We start from the raw sequence: 24981 nt of genomic DNA on the forward strand, positions 1-24981 counted from the left end.
TTCTTCTTTGTATGGGTGGGAGAGTATAATTTAACATGGTTTTAAACATTTTAAGTTTTATCTCTGCAGTCAGCTTAATGTGGGAGGAAAACTCTAAAGCGACAGGATGTACATGTGTGCCACTGTCGTGAAACCCATGAGTAGCGGTATGGTGCTCACATGTCAAGATAATAATCAAGGAGAGTCTGTTATTTCAAACCATTATGAGCAGATCCAGGTCCAAGTAAGAGATGCGATTGACTCTGAACAGCAAATAGCAGTGTTTTAGGTCACTCGGCCATCCATGCCCACTTCTGGGTTGAGACAAGGAAGACATCATTTACAGACATCAAAGAAATAACAAACACATAAAACATTTTAAGAGATGGTTTAATCTTACAAGCAGCTCTTTCATACTGTATGTACAACAGCAAACATGGAAATTTCCAAAACAAGATTGCACTATTCAGTGCAGTAAGCTCCCTTCTTCAGTGTTAAACACATGTGAGAATGTCTACATCAAAAATCTACATTTATTATAATATACTTGTATATAGACAGTTCTAATGTCCGGTACATTAAAATAGAATCAAGCTGATCCTCTAATGGAGATTCTGGGAACTTTGCTTTTGGTCATTGTTGTGTCTTTGGATTTCGTTGAGTGCTTCATGTCTCTGTTTTGAACAGTATTTCAGATACATGACAGTGTGTCAGCTTAATATGGGAAGAAAGTAAAGAGTGACACAATTTGTAGATGTGAACTTCTATTTTGAGGCCTGACAGAACGAGTTGAGACCAAGGTTCATACTCAGGGAAAACCTTGAATTTGAAACTATGACCATAGGATCCTTGCATGCAATCTTTGGCTAAAGAATACAACGACTGCATAGCAAATTGAAGCACCTTGGGCCGCTGGGCCATCAATGCCCCATTCAGCATTGGTTTATTTTAAACCCTAGTTAATGAGACCCAATGTTGAAAATATGGGAAATTGAGATTACTAGCCGTGTGCGTTTTTGTATAGTAAATATATATTAGGAACAAAAATAGTATTATGCGAGCTTTTGGTGACCGTAACACATATTTTTTATACCTTATATATGATATTTACTATACAGAAACACACTGGAGTAATAATCTCTTTATTATATACCATGTAGGAATATAATGCTTGAGTGAACTGCCCTATTTATGATATAGTGTCAAATGATTTGCAACCATGGCTGTTTACATAAGCACTCACACATCAAGAAACCACTATCTGATCATACAGGGAACCACCACTATCTGATCATGCAGGGAACCACTATCTGATCATACAGGAAACCACTATCTGATCATACAGGAAACCACTATCTGATCATACAGGAAACCACTATCTGATCATACAGGAAACCACTATCTGATCATACAGGAAACCACTATCTGATCATACAGGGAACCACTATCTGATCATACAGGGAACCACCACTATCTGATCATACAGGGAACCACTATCTGATCATACAGGGAACCACCTCTATCTGATCATACAGGGAACCACCACTATCTGATCATACAGGGAACCACCTCTATCTGATCATACAGGGAACCACCACTATCTGATCATACAGGGAACCACCACTATCTGATCATACAGGGAACCACCACTATCTGATCATACAGGGAACCACCTCTATCTGATCATACAGGGAACCACCACTATCTGATCATACAGGGAACCACCACTATCTGATCATACAGGGAACCACCTCTATCTGATCATACAGGGAACCACCTCTATCTGATCATACAGGGAACCACCACTATCTGATCATACAGGGAACCACCACTATCTGATCATACAGGGAACCACCACTATCTGATCATACAGGGAACCACCTCTATCTGATCATACAGGGAACCACCACTATCTGATCATACAGGGAACCACCTCTATCTGATCATACAGGGAACCACCACTATCTGATCATACAGGGAACCACCTCTATCTGATCATACAGGGAACCACCACTATCTGATCATACAGGGAACCACCTCTATCTGATCATACAGGGAACCACCATTATCTGATCATACAGGGAACCACCACTATCTGATCATAGAGGGAACCACTATCTGATCATACAGGAAACCACTATCTGATCATACAGGAAGCCACTATCAGATCATACAGGAAACCACTATCTGATCATACAGGGAACCACTATCTGATCATACAGGAAACCACTATCTGATCATACAGGAAACCACTATCTGATCATACAGGGAACCACTATCTGATCATACAGGGAACCACTATCTGATCATACAGGAAACCACTATCTGATCATTCAGGAAACCACTATCTGATCATACAGGGAACCACTATCTGATCATACAGGGAACATTATGCCATAATTCTTTTGGAAGTAAATACCACATTGACATGCTGAGTTTGCTAAAAGTACTCAATCGCATTGGTAACACTATCCATTATATGATAAACCGTCTTCACTATGTACTCCCAAGGTGGGGGTAAGGGCCAGGGGAGGCCCACTGAACTCACTTGTCATAGTTGCATTCACGACCTTTACCTTCAGTGAACATTTTGCTTCATTAGGACTCCCAGAGCCAATAACCTTCTAATTTTCTCTTAAAACCCACCTGAATAAAATCTCCAAAATCAGGAGGAATTAGGATATAACATTACAGGTTGTCTGCTTTGCAGTGTAATTTAGAAACAAAATGCTCAAAATCACCAAGAAATCTGCAAAGAAAACACAAAAGAAACAGTACTGGAATGATACGAATAAAATATTCATATTTACCTGCTAAATACCTGTTGGTAACATTTATTAGCAAGGAATGCATTTATCATGTTTATCAAGTCTGTACTTAATGATTAGCACCGAAGATTCCCAGGCTTCAATCCTTTTCAACCATGTTTATGAGCCAACAGCAACATGCACTCGCATGTGTTGCTCCATCAGAGAATGTGTCAAGTCCAGTCATGGAGAGAAGACAGCCAGAAGACCGAGAGGTAGAGCGAGCAGATATCACTTAAGGAGTATTACATAACTGGTATAAACGTCTCTGAATATTTACACTATAATTGGAATGACTATACTGAATCTGGAGTGTGCACCTTCAGGTGTGAAGATTGGCTATACAATAATATACAAGTCCGTAAGTTGTTGGCAAAACAAAGTATAAATACAGGTATAAATATAATGTCTATGCACAGCATGGAAGCAAGGAATAGGGAAGGAATGATTACACTAAGAATGTTTGTCTATACTGTCTGTTACAATCAAAGATCACAGGTATACAGTCTGTATATACAATAGTCCCTGTTAGCAAAGCAATAGGGCGTGGCAAGGTGTGGTTCTATCCTCATCACTGGGGGGATGTCAAGTGCACAGCATATGTATGGCCTTTACAAACTATCATATACACAAGTTATCATATATAAAGAAAGCATAAAAGTTCATTTTCAGGATAAGCTGGCACAAACTATGTTAAATATCCCTAAGTATCTAATGATGAAAATGCTTGATAGTGACAAACATTGAATAGACTTAAACCTTTTCGTCTTACCAAAAATGTCCAAAGTTGTTGTTGTTGTTATTGTTGTTGTTATTATTATTATTATTATTATTATTATTATTATTATTATTAACACAAGTTTTTACTTCCAGTCCTAATAAAAAATATGAACATATAAGATTGGTAAATATCATTTGGTGTTTCAGTTGATCTAGTAATGTAAATGTCACAGAAGATACAAACTGTGATAGATGACTGACAAAACCACACACCAGGCCGTAAGTCTCAGGGTACAGAATACTAAATAATTACCAGTTCATGGTAAAACACAAACATATCACAAGGTGTAAAAGAACAAGAAGTAGATTGTAGAAACTACTGTTTGCAGCTCACTGAATCCCTGGTACCAGTCTCACAGAACTATCTCAGACTACGACAGCTATACTTGACTAATGATAGCTGGTGTGGTGAGACTGCCTTGTGGGAGGGGCACCATAGAACAGCATTAACATACATTAAACAATACATTCTCTGTACAATAGGAACCAAATACTAACATATTGAGCAAAACATCTGGTCAACAGTCTCTGTTTGTACAACAGACAACAATATATACTGAAGGGAGATAATCACTGTAGGCATTGCAAGTGTGTAATACATACCGTATATACAATGTATGCATATACTCCATACTGTTTAATAGAATTCAGTAAATACACAATTGTTTTCAACTACGATGATGTCTTTGTAAATACACTGTTGCATTAAAACAAGTGACTTTCAGGTGAATTTCTAATACACTGAAACCTAAGTTCAAAGCTCATTAAAATCAGTTGTTTTACTCAGATACGATACCTCCGGTTGAATTTTCTAATAAACCAATCAGCGTCAAGGATCCTAAATTCTCGGTATAAGTGATCAAAGCATTCGGACCAGCATATCTGATTCCTGTACCTCAAAAGAATAAAAGGCAAAACCTTCATATTGTGAATATTTTATACACCATGTTGTTTGTGAGCACCATGACATTAACACTTACAGGGATTACGTGGAATATTTGTGTGGGTTTTAGAAACCTGGTACCGGATTGGCTCATGAACCCAAATATCCGTTAAGTATAGATTTAGATTTGTCAAAGAATGTTCAGGATTCAGCTGATTTGGCCTTCTACCAAGCAGTTGTCAGCTCTTGATGGTATCGTATTGGAGGTATCATATTGGTGTAAAAGATCTGATTTTAATGAGATAATAATAGTCTGGGCACAGTTAATCTGAAACTCAGTCTTTCATAACAATTACAGTTACACGTAATAGAGTGAGTGAATGAATATGGTATTACGCCACTTATAGCAACATTCCAGAAATACCGCGGCAGGGGACACATTGAAAAGAAGTGATCCACTCATCACACTCATGATGTGTTGATCAAGAAATCTGTAAATCAGGACAACTTCACTTGCCCCGATTAACTGTACTAACCGGATTAACATGTTCACTGCACATATATATAGTTAAGTATTCTTCACAGCATTTGAAACTGGCAAGATGCTATTAGCAAGCAACTGTTGATTCTAATAGTTTTCATTACCCTGGTATTTAAGGGCCATGGATTGATGAACAAAGTTATAAAAGAGTGTTCTGATTTGACAGCATACACACTAAAAACAGCCATTCAAAGTCATTATTGCAAGCAAGAACATTATGTGAACGAAGTTTATTTTTCACAGACTTTATGTCTCAGTCTGTTCATTACAAGATTAAGTGTCATGTTAACCAGGTAGACATGTTACAACAAAACATATTCCGACTGTTTTTTAATCCCACTTCATGAATGTTTAGTTTATAAAATACACTGATATCATTCACGAAGTGGAGAAAATGTCATCACCATGATGAGGTCAGCAGCCAAAATAGTATGAGCAAATTTCTTGTGTAAATCAAATATCTTGTACCAACGATCTATCCCGACCAGAATCATAAGGATGTATAATTGATCAGGTCATTTAGAATAGAGTCGACTGCTGCAGCCTGAAGATGGCGCTGATGATGTCCTGAAGGGACTGCAGGCACCTCGTAAATTGTGTCGAACTCTCAGAAGTCTGTAAACAAACAGTCAACAAAATCCCCAATCATGTCAACTGTGCAAATAATGGACATAAACATTACAACTTTTATCTTCATCTTTTAAACACCTTTACATCAGTCATTATTAATATCAGGCTAATTTTTGAGTGAGTTGGGTTTCATGCCACTCTTAGCAATATATCAGGGACATATAGAAGTGGCTTCCCACATTGTACCCAAGTTGGGAAATGAAACCAGTCTGACACCTAAGCCAAATGGCTACACAACCATGTCCCTAATTACTGTCACCAGCAGTGTTACATATTGGCCTCTCCTCCAGCAACCCCTTATCAGAACTTTAATCTAATTCACATTGTTTAATCTCTTCTTTAATGTGATCAGATCAAACCTAACTGTAATAATGACGAGAAAGTTCAATCTCTGTCCCCTTACCTCTGTATTGGCTTCTGAATGTAAGACCTGAGGCGGCTGTTTAATCCCCTGCGTGGGGAGGATTGGTGTGGGGTGGGTCGAGATGTGGCATATCGCTCGAAGGCTGCAGGCAATGTTACGCCAGGATCTGACATTGGTCGACATCTCTCTGTGTCGGTGAGCTGTGAATCAGACCTGACACTAGGAACAGGGTCCTCAAAGTTAGACAGGGAGTCTTCCGGGAAACACGGCATACTGTAAGCCTAGACAACAGAGAAGAGTGTTGAGTGAGTTTGGTTTACACAGTAAACAGTATTTCAATTTTAGTAAAAATCAAAATCAAATATATTACTCCTTAATCATTGTTAATGGATTTACTGCTTACTTTTGACAGCAAATGAAGCTGCGGAGTTCCACCTGAGAAAGAAATTGTTTCACTGAAGTGTCAGGCAGGACCCAGCACATGAGACCACGTGCCCCGGCTGTGATGACATCACGTTAACTCCACATTACTGTCAGCTTAACGTGTGATGCAGATTGTACATGTGTATCATGTGTTCTGACAAACTATGGATCATAACGACAAATCATCAAGAACTAAAGATCAGCACCACAAAGGGACACAACTCTGAACAGTAAGCTTTGGTGCTGAAAACAACTGGACCAGTGGTGCCCCGCATTATGAATGTGGACATGGTGAAAACACTTCATTTGAAGGCTTTTCTCACATTTCAAGGCTATGATCATGATGGCCTTTGAAAATATTTTTAATGCCAAATAAAACAAAACTATTCATTAATGTGTAAGTAGCTGCACCTCTGAGAATGAGCATCCATGGTTTAGACTGATGTGGTTGGAATGAGAAATAAAAGTCATCTAAAAGTAATGTCAACTGCAAAAATCACAAACTGCATCGATCTACATGTAGTCAACTAGGATCGGATGTATTCAGGGACTGTGTATTGTACTTTCAGGATTGAATACAACTTTCACATTTTGAGATAACAGTTTGAAATCATTAAATTATCTACCAAACTTATTGGGCACACCATAAAGTCCCTGACTACCCAAGGGAGGTCACTCATCACATAATCACCAAAGCAAACCATCAAAGTTATTTCCACTTACTCTGTTGGAGAAGACATCATCCGAAATGTTGTGAATATCCTCATTCTCCAAGTTTTCCTGGCTTTTTCTTGGTGACCATGGTGACAGACATGTACCAACATCCTCATCGTACCATGACTGGATACGGTCCTTGACTGGCGCCAGTTTCTCTCTCAGTGGTGAACAGTCAGGTTCCTCAACCAGAGCTTCAAACTTCCTTGCAGCTTTCTATGTTTGATACAGTTCATTGGGATTAACAACATACTGACTGACTTGCCAAAAAATATGACTGTGTCAACATCATCCTAAACATACGATGTTATCATTACATTACATTACATTACATTACAGAAAAGCCATATTAAAATCTTTATAAAAATTTCATGTGATAAACATTTAAAATTATCACATATATCTTGATCGAGAATGAAAAATAATATTGAAACATTTTCGTTAAATCCATTATGAGCAAATAGTTTGCTATAAATAACAAACAAGGATATATTTTTTTCTTTTGCAGTTTTCTATTATGTGCATAAACTACTAGAGTATGCAGTGCAGAGGTTTGAGTATGGAAAAGCATGAAGCTATTCAAAGAGATAAATAAAAAGTAAAATGAGAATGAATATGAAATAATAAAACAAATAGTGAATGGGGTTTGGGGGCAACTAACAGCCACCTAAAATATACACGGCATGTGCTTTGGGTGAATTCTTATCTTGACTATACCCAAGAGCTGGCAGGCAACATGAACATTCAAATCCCACCTTGCATTTAACATGGTAAATGCTGAATGAAATTTACCCCTGTTACAAAGGCATCAAATTATAAGGTGAGAAGAAAATCAACACTTGTTTGGAACCCCTTTCCAAAGGCAGTTTGGAATTTTGACCAGACTTTGAGAAAAATACATCTATCCTCAATTTGATTTGTTTTTGTTCATTGGCTCCTATGCAGGGAGAATTGTAACCAAGGATAAGTGTCCCCACAATGAGATACGTGTCAACATATGGACCGCATTACATGCCAGGTTGTCATAATGAAAATATACCTGTTACACACATACTTGCCCACCAGACACACCCCACACCCCCCCCCCCCCCCCCCCCACCCCCCCACACACACTAATCACATCTGAAGGCAATCAGCTCATGACCACCAAGAAATATGAACAAATCATCTCATAACATACCTGCATCCAATCAGCACTCACCCAATGACAATTTACTCATCTGTAGCCAAACAGCTCCCAGCCCATAACATACCTGCATCCAATCAGCTCTCACCCAATGACAATATACTCATCTGTAGCCAAACAGCTCCCAGCCCATAACATACCTGCATCCAATCAGCACTCACCCAATGACAATGTACTCATCTATAGCCAAACAGCTCCCAGCCTATAACATACCTGCATCCAATCAGCTCTCACCCAATGACAATATACTCATCTGTAGCCAAAAAGCTCCAAGCCCATAATATACCTGCATCCAATCAGCACTCACCCAATGACAATATAATCATATGTAGCCAAACAGCTCCCAGCCAATAACAGCAGCCAATCAGCTTTAGCCCATGACAATTTACTGCAGCCAATCAGCTCTCAGCCAATGACAACATACATATACTGCAGGCAACCAATTCTCAGCGCATAGCATATCGGCAGCAAATCAGCTTTCAGCCCATGACAATACAGAACAAAGCTTTGTTAGTGCCAGTCAAAGCTTTACAAGTTAATAAATATCCCATACTTTTATCCCAGAATCTTGATGAATGAAAAGCTTTTTCACCAGAGGATCAGATTTCTTTTCTTTCTGTAGCTGTTTCCTGATAGACCGTCCCCTCAGTGGCATCTTGTGGCTGCTGGGTTTCCGTAGGGTCTGCCGGTCAGTGCACAGCTTCCTGGTTCAAACACACACAGTACACTACATAACACATGGGATGTCCACATCGGCACAAGATCTGAGTGGCCTCCTACACAACACAACCCACAAAAGTCAGCTGGTCAGACTGTACAGTCATGATAATGTAATCATGTTTGATGTCACGTCAATAGCTTGTAACATCACAATTGCTGGTGTTCACATTTATAGTTGCCATACCGAGAGTCCACTGGATAGATCGGAACATGCTTTTGTCATACACAAATATAACTTGGAATGATAAATCTACTTCATTAGGAGGGTGTATGGTGGGAGTTCTCCAGCTGAACATAATGAAGATGACATCAACTCCTTGACCTTCAGTCTCCAGGCATGCAAGTGAGTTAGGGAGTACGGTTTTACGCTGCTTTTCACAATATTCCAGCAATATCATGGCGGGGGACTCCACAAATAGGCTTCACACATTGTACCCAAGTGGGAAATTGAACCTGGGTTTTCATCGTGACAAGCGAACACCTTAACCACTAGGCTACCCCACCGCCCCTTCAGGCATACAAGACATTTACCTTGTAAATTTCTGTATACACTGTTAATAACACATGCAGCTCATAATCTATGACTCCAAATTGTAACATTTGGCCAGGAGGCAGTTAGCCCCTATCTATATTTGGGAGCACCACCTCGGATGGCTGGCTATCTTGCTCCCTGGTTCTAATAGTACTAATAGTTCTAATAGTATAGTCAAAATTTATGTTCTGTTATAATGTTTATTATTTTGGCAATATCATACCTGTTTTCAAGTGGACTCAAACAATCAAATCAGAGCCAAAACAAATGTCTGACAGCATGAACAGCAATATAAAACCTCTGTGGTATGATTACACAATCAGCCATGTCTGAACCGCTGTTATGAAATACATAGGGTATTTGTGATTCTGCTCTATTTAAATTTCTATCATTCAAACAGAACTCACATGACTGCTTTCTCTAGTGCATCACTCCATGCCTTGGCGTTGTGCTGGTCATCAGAGTAGAGCAGTAGGCTCTCGTCCTTACAGGTCACCTGGTCAACACATAAACACTGATAAACACAACATAAATGTGATAGAGACCCGTGAAGATCGGGGTTAGAATTGGTCTTCAGATGTTCATGCTTGTCATAAGAGGCGACTAACAGGATCAGGTGGTCAGGCTTGCTGACTTGGTTGATGCGTGGATCAATGCTCATGATATCAATCACTCATATCAATCATAAATCCACGCAATTGGGATTCAATGACATGCATCAACCAAGTCAGCGAGCCTGACCACCTGATCCCATTAGTCGCTTTTCATGCCAAGCATGGGCTGCATGATATTGGGGCGTAATGTCACACTAAACTGACAGGAAGATGGCCTTCTCAGGTAGTCAACAATCCACTGATCCTCAGTGACTACTGTGTCCACTCTAGGGATGCAAGGTGTCCCATGTACTTTTGAGGCGTATAACCGTCTTGGGTAAGTTGCATCCATACACTCCCACTGAAGTTCTTCTCTCATGAAAGACTGGCCACTTATCCTGCCCTGGAATACACTAATTGTGCCGACTGTCTCACCTGCCCTGGATACACTTATTGTGCCGACTGTCTCACCTGCCCTGGAATACACTTATTGTGCCGACTGTCTCACCTGCCCTGGAATACACTAATTGTGCCGACTGTCTCACCTGCCCTGGAATACACTTATTGTGCCGACTGTCTCACCTGCCCTGGAATACACTTATTGTGCCGACTGTCTCACCTGCCCTGGAATACACTTATTGTGCCGACTGTCTCACCTGCCCTGGAATACACTTATTGTGCCGACTGTCTCACCTGCCCTGGAATACACTTATTGTACCGACTGTCTCACCTGCCCTGGAATACACTTATTGTGCCGACTGTCTCACCTGCCCTGGAATACACTTATTGTGCCGTTTGTCTCACCTGCCCTGGAATACACTAATTGTGCCGACTGTCTCACCTGCCCTGGAATACACTTATTGTGCCGACTGTCTCACCTGCCCTGGAATACACTTATTGTGCCGACTGTCTCACCTGCCCTGGAATACACTTATTGTGCCGTTTGTCTCACCTGCCCTGGAATACACTAATTGTGCCGACTGTCTCACCTGCCCTGGAATACACTTATTGTGCCGACTGTCTCACCTGCCCTGGAATACACTTATTGTGCCGACTGTCTCACCTGCCCTGGAATACACTTATTGTGCCGACTGTCTCACCTGCCCTGGAATACACTTATTGTGCCGACTGTCTCACCTGCCCTGGAATACACTTATTGTGCCGACTGTCTCACCTGCCCTGGAATACACTTATTGTGCCGACTGTCTCACCTGCCCTGGAATACACTTATTGTGCCGACTGTCTCACCTGCCCTGGAATACACTTATTGTGCCGACTGTCTCACCTGCCCTGGAATACACTTATTGTGCCGTTTGTCTCACCTGCCCTGGAATACACTTATTGTGCCGACTGTCTCACCTGCCCTGGAATACACTTATTGTGCCGTTTGTCTCACCTGCCCTGGAATACACTTATTGTGCCGTTTGTCTCACCTGCCCTGGAATACACTTATTGTGCCGACTGTCTCACCTGCCCTGGAATACACTTATTGTGCCGTTTGTCTCACCTGCCCTGGAATACACTAATTGTGCCGACTGTCTCACCTGCCCTGGAATACACTTATTGTGCCGTTTGTCTCACCTGCCCTGGAATACACTTATTGTGCCGACTGTCTCACCTGCCCTGGAATACACTTATTGTGCCGTTTGTCTCACCTGCCCTGGAATACACTTATTGTGCCGTTTGTCTCACCTGCCCTGGAATACACTTATTGTGCCGACTGTCTCACCTGCCCTGGAATACACTTATTGTGCCGTTTGTCTCACCTGCCCTGGAATACACTTATTGTGCCGACTGTCTCACCTGCCCTGGAATACACTTATTGTGCCGACTGTCTCACCTGCCCTGGAATACACTTATTGTGCCGTTTGTCTCACCTGCCCTGGAATACACTTATTGTACCGACTGTCTCACCTGAAACATGCCCCCTCCATCACTGCGAGCCGCATTGGGGATGAAGACTGGGTGGATCTGACAATGTTTGAGAGGCAGAACACAGCAGCAGTTGTAGGTGCGACTACCACCATCAAGAAGTTTCGGCTTGCCATACAGCAGGATGTCCGAGAACAGGAAGAACATCCGCTCGTGGGACCTGCCTCCCTTTCTGGCCACCTAAGAAAACAGTTGTTGAAGGGCAGTGAAACAAAACAGGTGTTGAAAGACATTGAAACAAAACAGGTCAAAAATGGCATTGAATCAAAACTACATCAAGTTGGATATTCATGATAACATTGCATTTTCTTTCTGGACTTGGGTCCTATAACACAGAAGCCAAAACATGCCTGTTCCTCCCCTGGATGGACCCTTTCCTTGGATACCAACAGGAGTTATCTGTCCCTGATCCCTTCACTTTCTTCTCACTGTGCACTGTGATAGACGTGTGCTTGCGATATGGATTCTACATCTTTGTTTTGAGGATTTGTTGACATTCTAAACAAAGGACTCTTCGCCAGACATTTCCCTTGTGTCACATGTGGCTCAATAAATGGTGTTAAAGGGCAATGAAACAAAAGAGGTGACGAGGGGCAAACATAAACAAAACAGTCTCACAATGATATTTATCATAACAGTATGCAAAGGTTGATAGGGCCCAAAACCGCAGACAGCTTAGTGTGAGTAGCCATATGCATCAGCAGGGACTGACCTGGCTCTATCTATTTGTTTGTCCCGGGGACTCATAAATAATGTTTTTGTATCATTCCCATTAATATAGGAATGTGCCAGGTTGACCATTTTTCCAACAACACATAAAATATGAAGTAAGTGTGATGCCTAATTATAGATGTGGAGTCCCTTCTTTAAATGGAAACTTAGTGACTGAATGAAGAAAATTTGACATGGAATGTCCAAACATTGATCATATTTCTTCCATCGGGAGTACAGATCAAGTTATTAGGAGACACGGTACCTTGTTGAGAGTTCCTTCCTTGATGAAGACCCTGCCAGGGGCAAGTATCTTGGGAGCAGAACTGTCAAAACAGTTCTGTATAGTCAGCATCTTCTGGAAGTTCTCATGCTGCCGGATGTGCTCATTGATATGGGATGCAATCTCGGCTATCTGTCTTGTCGCCTCTGAAAAACAATGCACATGATTATACATTGTTGACTTGTGTTGATAGAACATTTACCTTTATAATGTGCACTGTATAAAGAAATGCATGCTTATGCCCTGAACTAAATAAAGTTTAAGCACAAGGTCACATGATGATGCATTATTATTACAAGACACAAACTTCACAAAATGTATTCCAGATATATGAGGACAGTCTGTCAAAACTCTAGAACAGGCAAGCCAGTGAAAGCATTTGTATCAATGTAGGATTCTTGCCAAATTGCAGAGCCTGACCATCTAATCATCTTTCGTTGGCTCTTATATATATGGTCTTTGCATGTAGTATCCATTGAATGTTTAGGTACCCTTGTGTGAACCCAGGTCTTCAGTGTGATATGTATTAACTGCTATGATGCTCCACTACCCTAATCCTTGTAAGATTTAGTTTAAATGTCTTAATCAGCAATATTCTAGCTCTATGATCGCAGCCTGTAAACAGTCAAGTCTGAGCCAGACAATCCAGTGATTGATATTGTGAGCAACAATCCGCCATCAGGGTACGATGACACATAGTCGAAGAAGTCACTGAATCTGACCACCCACTCCATGAAGTTACCTCTTACAACCAGCAGATGTTACTGCGGACCTATTCTAACCCAACACCCCCATGAGGTGTCAGGGGGGGAACACCAGCAATAGATATAGCCTTCTATCTTTACCTGCCAGGTGGTGGTGATCATGGTGGTCCTCACAGGTGTGTTGTAGCAGGTCCTCCAGGAGCATCTTGTATCTGCAACCATACCAACAGTCAGAACAACAGCAGAATCACGCATACCAATATTACCACACTTGCAAGAAACCGTACCATACTATTACAGCGTTTGAAATTGAAGAAGTTAAGTCCTAAAAGTTGCTCCAGTATTATCTAGGAACCCCTAAAATTTGTAACATTTAGGGTAATATATGGATCTGTTGACTTTCATGCTCAAGTTTGAACACTGCTATTGCACATTTTACATGAGATTATATATGTATATACTTATCCTATCTCACACCACACATATCATCCTTTTTCTTTCGATACTGCACAAAGCAGAGGTGAGCAGGCAAGGGCTGGGGTCATGGCCGAATTGGCCATGCCTTGCGGTGACTGCGGTGATATTGAAGACCAGAGTTTCTACAGACGAGATGTCTCACACTCAAATGGGTACTCAGTCTTGGGACCCGAATAATAAAGACAATAAACACAGGAGTGATAGTTCCAAGACTTCCTCTGAGTAGACAGGGTACTGAGTATGGAGTAGCAGGAGTGGGTAGTGAATCATCTATCTGCACTGGTTTGCAGTCGTTAGCAGTTACGCCAGGACCAAGGGACCCAACTCTGGGCCTTCAATTGACCTCTCTGAGTGAGGGTGTACACCGAAGTCAGAAGATGGAGAAGCTGTTGCAATTGGCATGGAGGTAGAGGCTATCTGAGTGCCAATGGCACATAAAGTTGTATCTTCGACCACCTGTCCAAAGGGAATGAACATCAATGACTCAAAGACTATGCCTCGAATGTGCAGGAACTTCGTAATGGGCTTCCAAAGAGGAGCACTTTTCCATTGGTAGTCGCGGACTTGGAAAATGAACTGGAGGAGATGGCCGAGCTCCTGATGGTCAAGATCAGGTCAGATGATCGTTGAAGGAGCACGATATATGTCATGCGAAACAAGTTGAATGTCTTCATATTGAAGATCATCTGGAGCTTGATGCTGTCTTTCTTTGGGACCATGGAGATCAGGCAGTCACATCCCTCAGGGGGTCTGGACCTAGTCATTTCATAACATGGTTTCAAAGCAGTGTAACAATTGTTTCTTTTACACTCGCTGAGGGATGACATCAGCAACAAACTTCCGATCAGCAGCAGCCTGTGACCCTTCTGCAGGAGTGTAACGAAAGGATTGGCCAGGATGGACCAGTTCACTGCAAATAGAGACTCCTCCTACAGGAGTCTATACAATGGGTACAACCTGAGACAGAAGTTCCCAGTCATCCCATAGCTGATGCAAATCATTTGGAGGACAAGTTGCTGTGCTTAGCAGACTCACTGGCATCCCTGGAAGCTGTGAATGACACACCCTGGGCCACGAAAGACCATGTCTTCACTCCCAGAACTTCATGGAGGAACAAATTGAGGTTGAGGTCAATACCTCTTCGGTGGCTCCTCCAAATGCTGCTTTTGAAGTCGGATGTAGCGACCTGAGCAACCTCCTGAATCCTAAAGTGAATAGATACTGAGTAGACCATTGATCCTGAGAAGGTTGGCCACCCAGGTGTCAATCGCGAGATGGTCAATCTCGAGTGCAGTGACTGTCGAACAGGAACAGCAATCCTTGGAATGTTGTTCATCAGAAGAGCAATCCTTAGAGTCTGGATTCTAAGAGGAGAATTCCTAAGAATGTAGATCCTTGGAAGGGTGATTCCTGGATGAAAAATGGGGATTCCATGGCAGAAGACCAAGAGTGATCCTGGCTATGGCAAATCTTTTAAGGGGTAGAGGATGAACACATACAATCATTCTGAGGCGAAGTCGAATCCATCACAGTCGATTTAGGAGCAACAGAATAATTAGGAGGTCGACCAGTGGCGCTGTCGAAGCTAGCTTGGTTGTGTCGTCTGAGCCTGTTGGTTGCTCAGCTGTAGGCGTGGGACGCACTGGGGGCAGACTGTTGAACCGGTATGGTGGAGACGTCGTCCACGAGGAAACTATCGGAGATGCAATCTCAGCCAGGACAATGAATGTAAGGTAGATGCAGGAGATGGTTTGAGATGATTGAGATGGTCAACGTCCCGCTTGTGGCATTTGCACAGGTAAATGATAAAGGATTTATCTGTGAGAAGGGAAGACTACAAACATCTTATATTTGTCTACAATGGCCGCGACAATCAACTGAGATCATGAAGATCCGAAGTGGAGAAAGTTTGTCTGCACTTGAGACATGCCGGGCGTTTTTCATGTTCCTCCCTCAGGTTACTGACATAATGTTAATACGATACTGAAGGGGAATAAAAAAATAAAAAAATTAATGTTTTCTCTAAGAACTCAGTATAAATCTCCACAATGTGGCAATGAGACAAAATGATATGGCAGGGGTAGTCATGTAGGTCGGTATGCACAGAATTACAATGAGTGACCATCATGATGCTGGTATGTGTTTGGGTGAATTGTTTTTAGAATTTTGTTCAAGCATGTTTCCATAGAAGGATCGAAAGAAGAAGGAAGAAATGTATAGTGTGAGAAAGGATAATCTGAACATTTACATATTATGGGGGTAATACAACAGTTCTACAATACTGCAATAGTACTACAATAGTCAAGTTTGATTAAATCAGTGCCTGCAAAAATTTACTTTCTCAATTGAGTCCTTGACTTATCATTGTGTCCTGCCCTATTCCCACTCACCTGGGTATTCTCTGGACTGGGGTTATCAACAGGGCATTCAACTTGAGTCCTTTAAGCTCTGGCCTGTACTCTTGTCGCTGAATGTAATCTGCAAACTCTGGCTTCTTCTGTCGCCACTCCTTAGAATTTAAACATGGAATGTTTGTAAGGGCCTCATTTCAAATTACCATGTTTACAAGGTTTCCAGATTACCTTTAACATGTTAAATACATAAAAATAAAAAAGGATTTCCATAATCAGTTCTTTTATACCGACTTGTTTTTGACATGGGTTTCAAGCTGGATTTAATACTGCCTTATTCTGCTTCTGGTTAAAGTGAGCGAGTTGGGTTGAAAGCCAATCTGAACAGAATTCCAGTTCTTTAACAGCTTTTATAGCTTTTACAAGAGTCTTGTATTTACAAAGGCTTAACGCTTTCTTTAACATTATTGCATCGAAGGTCAAATAAGGTCAGGTCACCATTTAGTTCATAACTTGGGTCTGCAAACACCCCCTGAAAACTTGTTGCAAATTTCAACCAAATATATCAAAATGCAAAGGCTATGCAGATAACTCAGTAACAAACAGCATCTTGGTCAAACAGTTTAATCACCTTAAAAATAAGGTCATGGTCACCATTATCAAGTAGGGGCTGCACACACAAGGACACCTTGGCAGCAAATTTTACCAAAATCTATGCAAGGTTGTGAAGATAATCCGCTAACACCCACCATGAAACAGATGGACAGCTTCTTATGCTACATCCTTCACTTCGTGTGCAAGCACTTCGGCAGGATATAAACAACATATCTAGTCAGTTCAGCTTATAAATTAATCAATATAATATAATAACAGTAAGTCTAATGCAGGGGTCCGGAAAATTTAAAATCCCAATCGGACATTTGCATTTAGGCCACGCCCCCTTCAAATAGCGTATTTTAGTACGACTTTTCACACAAATTACAAGTTTACGTATTCATAATATGATGAATTATGAATTGTTTCAATTTAAATTGTTTAATTCACCGGACAATTAATAACAAATAATATCATTTTAGATTTACATGGAAAACATACGTTTGTTTCTGTTATAATAACGATCTGTTAAAGTAGTGAACGGTCTAATTAATATTCATGGGTTATATTCATGAGTCTGCTCAAGTTTACGCGTTGTAACATTTGGATCGAGACTATTATCCCATATTTGGTTATCACGTGACCTCACGGGAAATGGTTTTTTTAAACTGAAGATTTTTTTAAAAACAAGACAGATAATATAATCACAAATACTAAAATATCGTTGATAGCAATAGTTATTTGAATACTTTTTTCATCTGTACATATTTATTGACCATAAAAAAATTGGATATCGATTGTCCGAGAAAGCAAAATGGCGGTCAATCAAGATTCAATATACGACTAGCTACTGAAAACAATAAAATCTGCAAATCCTCATTGTATGTCAACCAAGTGAAAGTCGTTAGCCACGACTTACAAGATGATCGTCCAGACTTTGAGGGTTTGGCAGATCCGCTCGACTGATCTGCATCGGTCGACTGGCTGTCGTCACGCTTTCGCTTCTTGTCTGAGGTTACGTATCGTAGCATTGTGAGGATAATGAGGTACATCGATGATGCAAGGTATTAATGTACAGTTGTAAACACCTTTCACTCAAATTAACAAGATGTTCTCAGTAATTAATCCTCGATTAATCAGTGTCAACTCAGTTTATTGCCTATTACAGTGATTGACCGATTGGACTATCATGTAGGTACGATGTATTTACAGCAATCAAAACAAACAAAGCTTGTCAGTGTAGTTAATCTTCATTGTGTTGCAACTGCAGACAGAAACTGCTCAGTCCTAACTGCTCAGTCCTAACTGTTGATCATGTCCGGTCAAAATTTAAGAATGTCCGGACAATACATTTTAAAATGTCCGGTAAGCAATATTTTAAAACGGACATTTGAGATTCCCAATCGGACATGTCCGGCGCATATGACGGTTTCCGGACCCCTGGTCTACTGCAATGATGAAAAGTTTGCTGAAAGGTTAAGGAGAAAACCTGAGTAGACAACACACTGTCACATACCTGCAGTGTGCTTATTGCCTGTTCGTGGTTGTTGGCGTATGTGGAGTACAGTTTGAGGAAAGGGCCCAGATGGTGGAAGGCCTGGCCCACTGTGGTCTGTTCCATCAGCTCAAACAGTCGCTGGTTGACACCATAGATTTGCTCACTGTTGCTGAAGATGCGAGAATGAGCATCATCCGGAATAATACAGGCAAACTTTAGAGGGAAGTCGAAGTACTGAAAGAAAAACAAATATTTGAGTTTCTAGTTATGATACTGAAAATGGACATTAACCATTGTTTGTGTTATCTGAATTGTCATTCACCTCTTAAGATACCTCATCATATCACATCAGTGCCAATATATTCACAAGCTTCTATACCCAATGTTCCTCCATCAAACGTGAAAAGGGCTGTGATGCAGTGGTGACATGTCTTACTTAGTCAGACATTGAAATGAGGCTGTGTAAAACCAAGGGAAGTCAAATCGGAACCTATCACAAAACCAACCATTGCCTATATAGTTGTAACATTTGTTTGCTTTTCTTTCCGTTATATGCTGCACTCAGCAATATTCCAGCTTTATGATGGTGGTATGTAAATAATAGAGTCTGGATCAGACAATCTAGTGATTGACATCATAAGCAATTGGGATATGATGACATGCATCAACGAAGTCAGCGAGCATGTCCACCCAGGGCGATCCCGTCTTACGACAAACACAGTCGCCTTTCACGGCAAGCATGGGCTGCAGACATTGAAGCAACAAGAAGAGCTGATGGTTGCAAGTCAGGAGATTTGATCTGACTCTGTAACAGATTAATGGGACCACTTCTCCTCCACTGGTTTTAATGAATAAAAGACATTTTTGTGTCCAGATAACCATATCAAAACGTCAGGTTGAAAATCTATAATCTCTCTTAAGAATATTTCCTTGTTACTCCATTCAACATGGGAGTAACCACTTTCGTTTCTAAACAATGTGAACTGAGTGTTCATTTGTCAAAGTAGCACTGCAGCGCTGTATGGTCTAACATGTACAACTGGTATTGGATGAACGTAATGTATAAAGACCAGGGGTCCGGAAAATTTAAAATCCCAATCGGACATTTGCATTTAGGCCACGCCCCCTTCAAATAGCATATTTTTGTACGACTTTTCACACACATTACAAGTTGTTATGTATAGTGTTCCCTTGTTATTGCACGCTTTGGTTATAACGCGCGGTAATGCATAGCTCCCAAAATTTGCTAACATTTTTAATAAACTCAAGTTTTCCAATGACACAATGTTTTCCCCCATCTCAGAAAACATGATCAGCTGATCACCGCGATTAAAGACCCTGAAGCATTAACAATGATATTACATGTATTATACTGTATATAATAATGACAATACAGAGAAGACAATACAGACGTGTTATCAATATTGAGTCTTAACATGCTTAATGTTCACCTTCTGTATCAGTTCTAGATGTCCGAGATACGTCTTCTCGGTTTCAAACAGCTCTCTCTCTATCTTCCTCCGGCGCTTTTCCCTCCGAGCCTTCTCCTGAGTTATCTTCTCTTCAGGACTTGTTGAAAACAAAATCCCACATTCTGCATCACTTTCAGATGCATTTTCTACAAAAGAGAAATTTAACTGCTCACTTGCATACCCAACATGGTCAGGAACTACGTGAAGTGACAGAAGAAATGTTCAGCAATTGACTCATGATGGAGAAGCTACAATACAAAGTACAGTTCGTAATACTGCAGCTCACATAGTGACATTGCAGTGGCCTGTAAATAGTGAGTGAGGGAGTTGGGTTTAACACCATTTATAACAGTATTCCAGTTGTATCACGGAGTGTCAGCTTGATGTGTGAGGAAAGCCCAAAATGATGCAGGTCTAAGACATTTACCACTTCGGTGAGTGAGTGAGTATGGTTTTACGCCCCTTTTAGCAATATTCCAGCAATATCACGGCGGGGGGACACCACAAATGGGCTTCACACATTGTACCCATGTCGGGAATCGAACCCGGGTCTTCGGCGTGACGAGCGAACGCTTTAACCACTAGGCTACCCGACCGCCCCCACCACTTCGGTGAAACCAGCGAGCAGGGGTATGGTGCTGACAAACCTGAAAACATACTGGGAGGAACTCGGATTCGAACCCACAATCATAGGTTTCTAGCGTGCCAAATGGACGCAACTCTTAGGCGACTGGGCCACCTGCCTGTAAACAATCTTGCCCAAAACAAGTGATTGATAATTTGAACAAAGCTCCTTGCACTCGACATGATGACACTCAATTAATAAGCTCAAACAGACTCAGGTCATAGATGCTTTTCACTTATCAAAACCTGAGAGCATGCATGGGTACAGTGCAAACAAACCAGTCATCACAGCAGACGATTTGGACATATGATTTGTTGATCCTGGCACAACAAAGGGAGACAACTCTGCCATTGGCAACTGAATCACTGGATAAGCACTGTATTCGTATTGAGTTTAGTAATATGTCACCTTCAACATGTTTCATCCATTTGTTTCTCTGCATGTCGGTAGTTCTCCCCCAGCTCCACCTGGCTGTGAGCTTCTGCTGCTTCTCTATGGAAACAAAAGTTGTCACATTTATAATGCACTCACTGTTGAACAGTTGGTTGATATGAACATGAAACATTTTAAACACCATGCACCCTGAAGACAGAAAAAAAATGTAAGATGATATAACAAATCCCTTGCTAATGTTGCTCTACTATTCCTTGCGCTATACCATGCTATACTAGTACTTTCCCATCTACACAAGGCAAGGGAGTCAACTGACTATAAAAGTTTAGTTTCAACCCTTGCCAAACTTGGCGGAATTATTGAGTTGTATTTTGGATTGACTAATGAGTCCAATCAAAAACGCATAACAAAATCAACATCCGGTTCATAAACTGCCGTGCATATTTAAGTCGACTGCAGGACTTGTACTAAAACGTGTACCATCAACTTTTTTTCTTCATATTTTTAATCAAGGTGCTCATATGATTTGATGCACTTCGCAAAGTCAAACCCATTTTATTACAATATAGATCTTGATTATAGATCAGATCATCTCCAATGGGCACCATCATTTTGTTTGAAGAAATGCAAGTGATATGAGAGGTGAAATCTGACAGGAGGGACAAAGAAGGGACATAACTTGTAATAACCACCCACTGGTGGTTCTACGATCGAGCCAAGAAATTCCAGCCTAGTTCGGCAATGGTGGAAACTGGACTTTTACAGTCAGTTAACCCCTTTGCCATGGGAAGATGTTAATTCCCTCAACATGCTCAACAATCAGAAATATGAAAAATATGATATCACAACCTAATTTAGCTATTTTTTTCAAACAGGCATCGGCTGAATATTTCACAAACTCCACAGGCAATTAATGTTTTTGATATAAGCATGTATCAATTGTTATTTTTAAATATTGTAAATTTTACAATAAATTGTATATTTATATACCTATCCTATCTCACACTGTGCAAGGTTTATACTGGAATATTTTACCTATAAGAGAAATTACCCCCCTGGTCCAAAAGCAATGAGATTTGTTGGCGTGTGATTTTGCAAATTTTCAGAGACATTTTGTCTTCGCACAGCGGAAACTGTATTTTAAATTCAGTATTTGTGACTCGAATTATGTTGCAATTAATGTTACTAGATTATATAGATATATCCTCTGATATTTTTCGAATATTTACTATTCCACAATGAATATTTTAAAATATAAGCATTAGTATCAACAAAAAAATGCATTATTATTTATATTTCTGTTCATTGTCTACTTTAGGAGGAATTATTTGTGAGAACAATTATAGATCATTTAGAAGGCATGTTTACCACCATCAGATGTACATTTCTTTAGCATGCAGGGGACAAACAATTTCTAGGTTTTCGACAAAGTCTGTTAAGATTGTAATTTAATATATTCAAAGTGATGACATGACATTGCGACTGTTATAAATGGTGTTACGGTTTGTTGGCTAAATATATCATTTACATTCCAGTGCTTTCATCAATTTTGCTGTCTTATTTCCGTCTGTAGTATGTACTGTATCAAATACCCTGTGTCTGACCGTATCAACATGCCATGAGAACGATGAACATGATGAATATGGGATCTGGAGTCGACAAGGACAAGGAATGACAAGAAGTGGAAAAAGCTTGATATTATCAGCAAGAGAAGATGATGGTGACGAAGAAGCAATATATTTCCTGAAAGCTTTGTAGCAGAAGGAGGAATCACGTCCGACTGTGAAGAAAAATACAGTTCAGTCGGATCCACATTCGCCAAAAGAACTTTCTGTACATCTGAACCTTTAGGTAGGTTGCTGGGAAGACGTGGACTGTTCGTCCATGATGAAAACCAAGCAGGATGAGGACATAAGAATGGCAAATTGAAGAGGCAAATGTTCAGAGAATGACTTGAACAATTAGTCAACGGGAAAGTTCTATTTTAACTGTTTTGATTCCTTTGACCTCTTTGGGTTATGGTAGAAATCAACTGCACCTTTTTCCACTGAAAAAATGGGCGCATATTTGATCATAGTTTCACAAAACTGAATATTAGCTTGGAACAGTAAACCATAATTTCTGATTATCACGTGATATGCCAAAGGAGAGGCATGGGCCACCAAAATGTGGATGCCATGCCTATAATAAGAGTGGATTAAATTGCTGAGGGTGTGCAGGTACTAGTATGTTACCTTTGCCAACGGCGATAAGTATGTCGTAATACATTTACATCAACATGATCAAGTACAAGACATCAAAATGGCTCACGCAATAAACGTGACGGGAGAGATTTCCAAAGTTGTTAATGAACCTGTGGCGTTTACATGTGTTGGTCATCACTGATCAATTAGCTGATCATAAAATAGTGACTATAGAGATGTGTCAAAAAGATACTAACGTAAATTCATAGATTGCTGTGGACTGTTACTGTCACAGATCGAGTCGATACTATGATAGTTTGGATTTGCATTTCTATATTTTGTTCACTAGGATTGGTCGTAGCGAGGATATTCGTGAACAATCATGCAGTCATACTCTCTGAACTTTCTCAATGTATGCTAAAATGCTGAGTTTAAGATTAAAGGGTCTAAATGATCAGAAACAATGCTTCTGTATGTATTTGTGCTTGGGAATTTCCAGGGGTTCCCCCAGGAAAGTGTTAGTAGTCTGCTTCTAGAAGGGCTGGGACGAGTCAAAATTTACTACCCGGGTACCCATCCCCTATACCCAACCCTACTCGGGTACCCACTGTTGGTCTCAAGAGATACAAAATGTCGGACTTGGATTTTTTTTTACCACAGCACTTGCAAAACGTATTTAGATACATGTATTAAACAATCTGGTTTTATCTTTATTCAACCATATGAAAGGTCAGAATGAATGGGTGCATAGTCAGAAAGAAATGCGAACATTAGTGACTTTAGTGTAACCATAGATGATAGAGTTCTAGATAATTTTTGTCATTAAACAATATATCACATGACTAACCATTACCAAGGGTCCGGGTAGTCCTGTGGGTACCCTGGTCCTACTCAGTACCCACCCGGCCCGGGTACCCAAATTACCAGTACTAGCTTCTACTATCTTTATCCCTGTGTTGTGGGTTTGTGGATGCCTAAGAAGCTTTCTAATTTTCTTGTTACTCGCAAGAACTTCTGTAAAATATCTCAATTATAAAAGATGACTTTATCTTCAAAACAGGTCATCATCTGAGTATTTACGCCACACCCCTTGTTATAGAGCGAGTAATTGTGATCACCATGTCCGTCGAAACGTATGACGTTCGAAAACCTATATATGATCCGATTATATAAATTCCAGTCATGGTGCTGGACTACCATTGCTACTGTACATGCTGTAGATCTACCAAAATTAATATCCATTTTTTGTTCAACGTGTGAAAGACTTGCAGAGTGCGATATTTCTCGACAAACAGTCATCTTTTCCTTTAAGAAAAACCTACTTTGCGCTGTCATATTATCAGGTCAACACGCAAAACACAGGACGTGTCATCAACTTGATCAGCTGGTTATATCGGGAAACCAACATCGGTTTTCAAAGCTGTCAACTTGCCTGGACTTGAAAATGTTTACAAAACCTTACTTCTGATCACTCGTTTTATCTGATATTTCCAATCAAGCTATATCAATCCGTGAAGGTACAGTTAATAAATTAATAACATCGTTTGACATAAAAACTTGTCACCTACCTTTTCAAATTTTGTGAACTTTGCAACGCCCTCTATCG

The 24981-nt window shown here is 40.5% G+C and overlaps 1 protein-coding gene across 3 annotated transcripts; it reads right to left on the reverse strand.

Annotated features, from left to right (window-relative positions):
* Positions 1–352: 352 nt before the first annotated feature.
* Positions 353–24981, reverse strand: LOC124141046 (rho guanine nucleotide exchange factor 39-like). Of its 3 annotated transcripts, XR_007218720.1 has the most exons (14): positions 24944–24981; positions 21208–21291; positions 20154–20320; positions 18721–18936; positions 16650–16768; positions 13924–13994; positions 13061–13224; positions 12067–12264; positions 9967–10055; positions 8861–9011; positions 7131–7337; positions 6024–6265; positions 2161–5605; positions 2002–2016 (listed from the first exon to the last, which is right to left on the reverse strand). XR_007218720.1 is itself a non-coding variant. In XM_048385824.1 (13 exons), the coding sequence occupies exons 2-13, from the start codon at positions 21239–21241 to the stop codon at positions 5506–5508; spliced, it is 1719 nt and encodes a 572-aa protein (XP_048241781.1). In that variant the 5' UTR covers positions 21242–21291; positions 24944–24981; the 3' UTR covers positions 353–5505. The 3 variants fall into 3 exon arrangements, 2 of the variants coding, with proteins under 2 accessions (XP_048241781.1, XP_048241780.1); XM_048385824.1 differs by having other exon boundaries at positions 353–5605; positions 8900–9011; XM_048385823.1 differs by having other exon boundaries at positions 353–5605.

Source organism: Haliotis rufescens, unplaced genomic scaffold (assembly GCF_023055435.1).
Source record: "Haliotis rufescens isolate VD_foot unplaced genomic scaffold, xgHalRufe1.0.p SCAF_6, whole genome shotgun sequence".
NCBI classification, from domain to species: domain Eukaryota; kingdom Metazoa; phylum Mollusca; class Gastropoda; order Lepetellida; family Haliotidae; genus Haliotis; species Haliotis rufescens.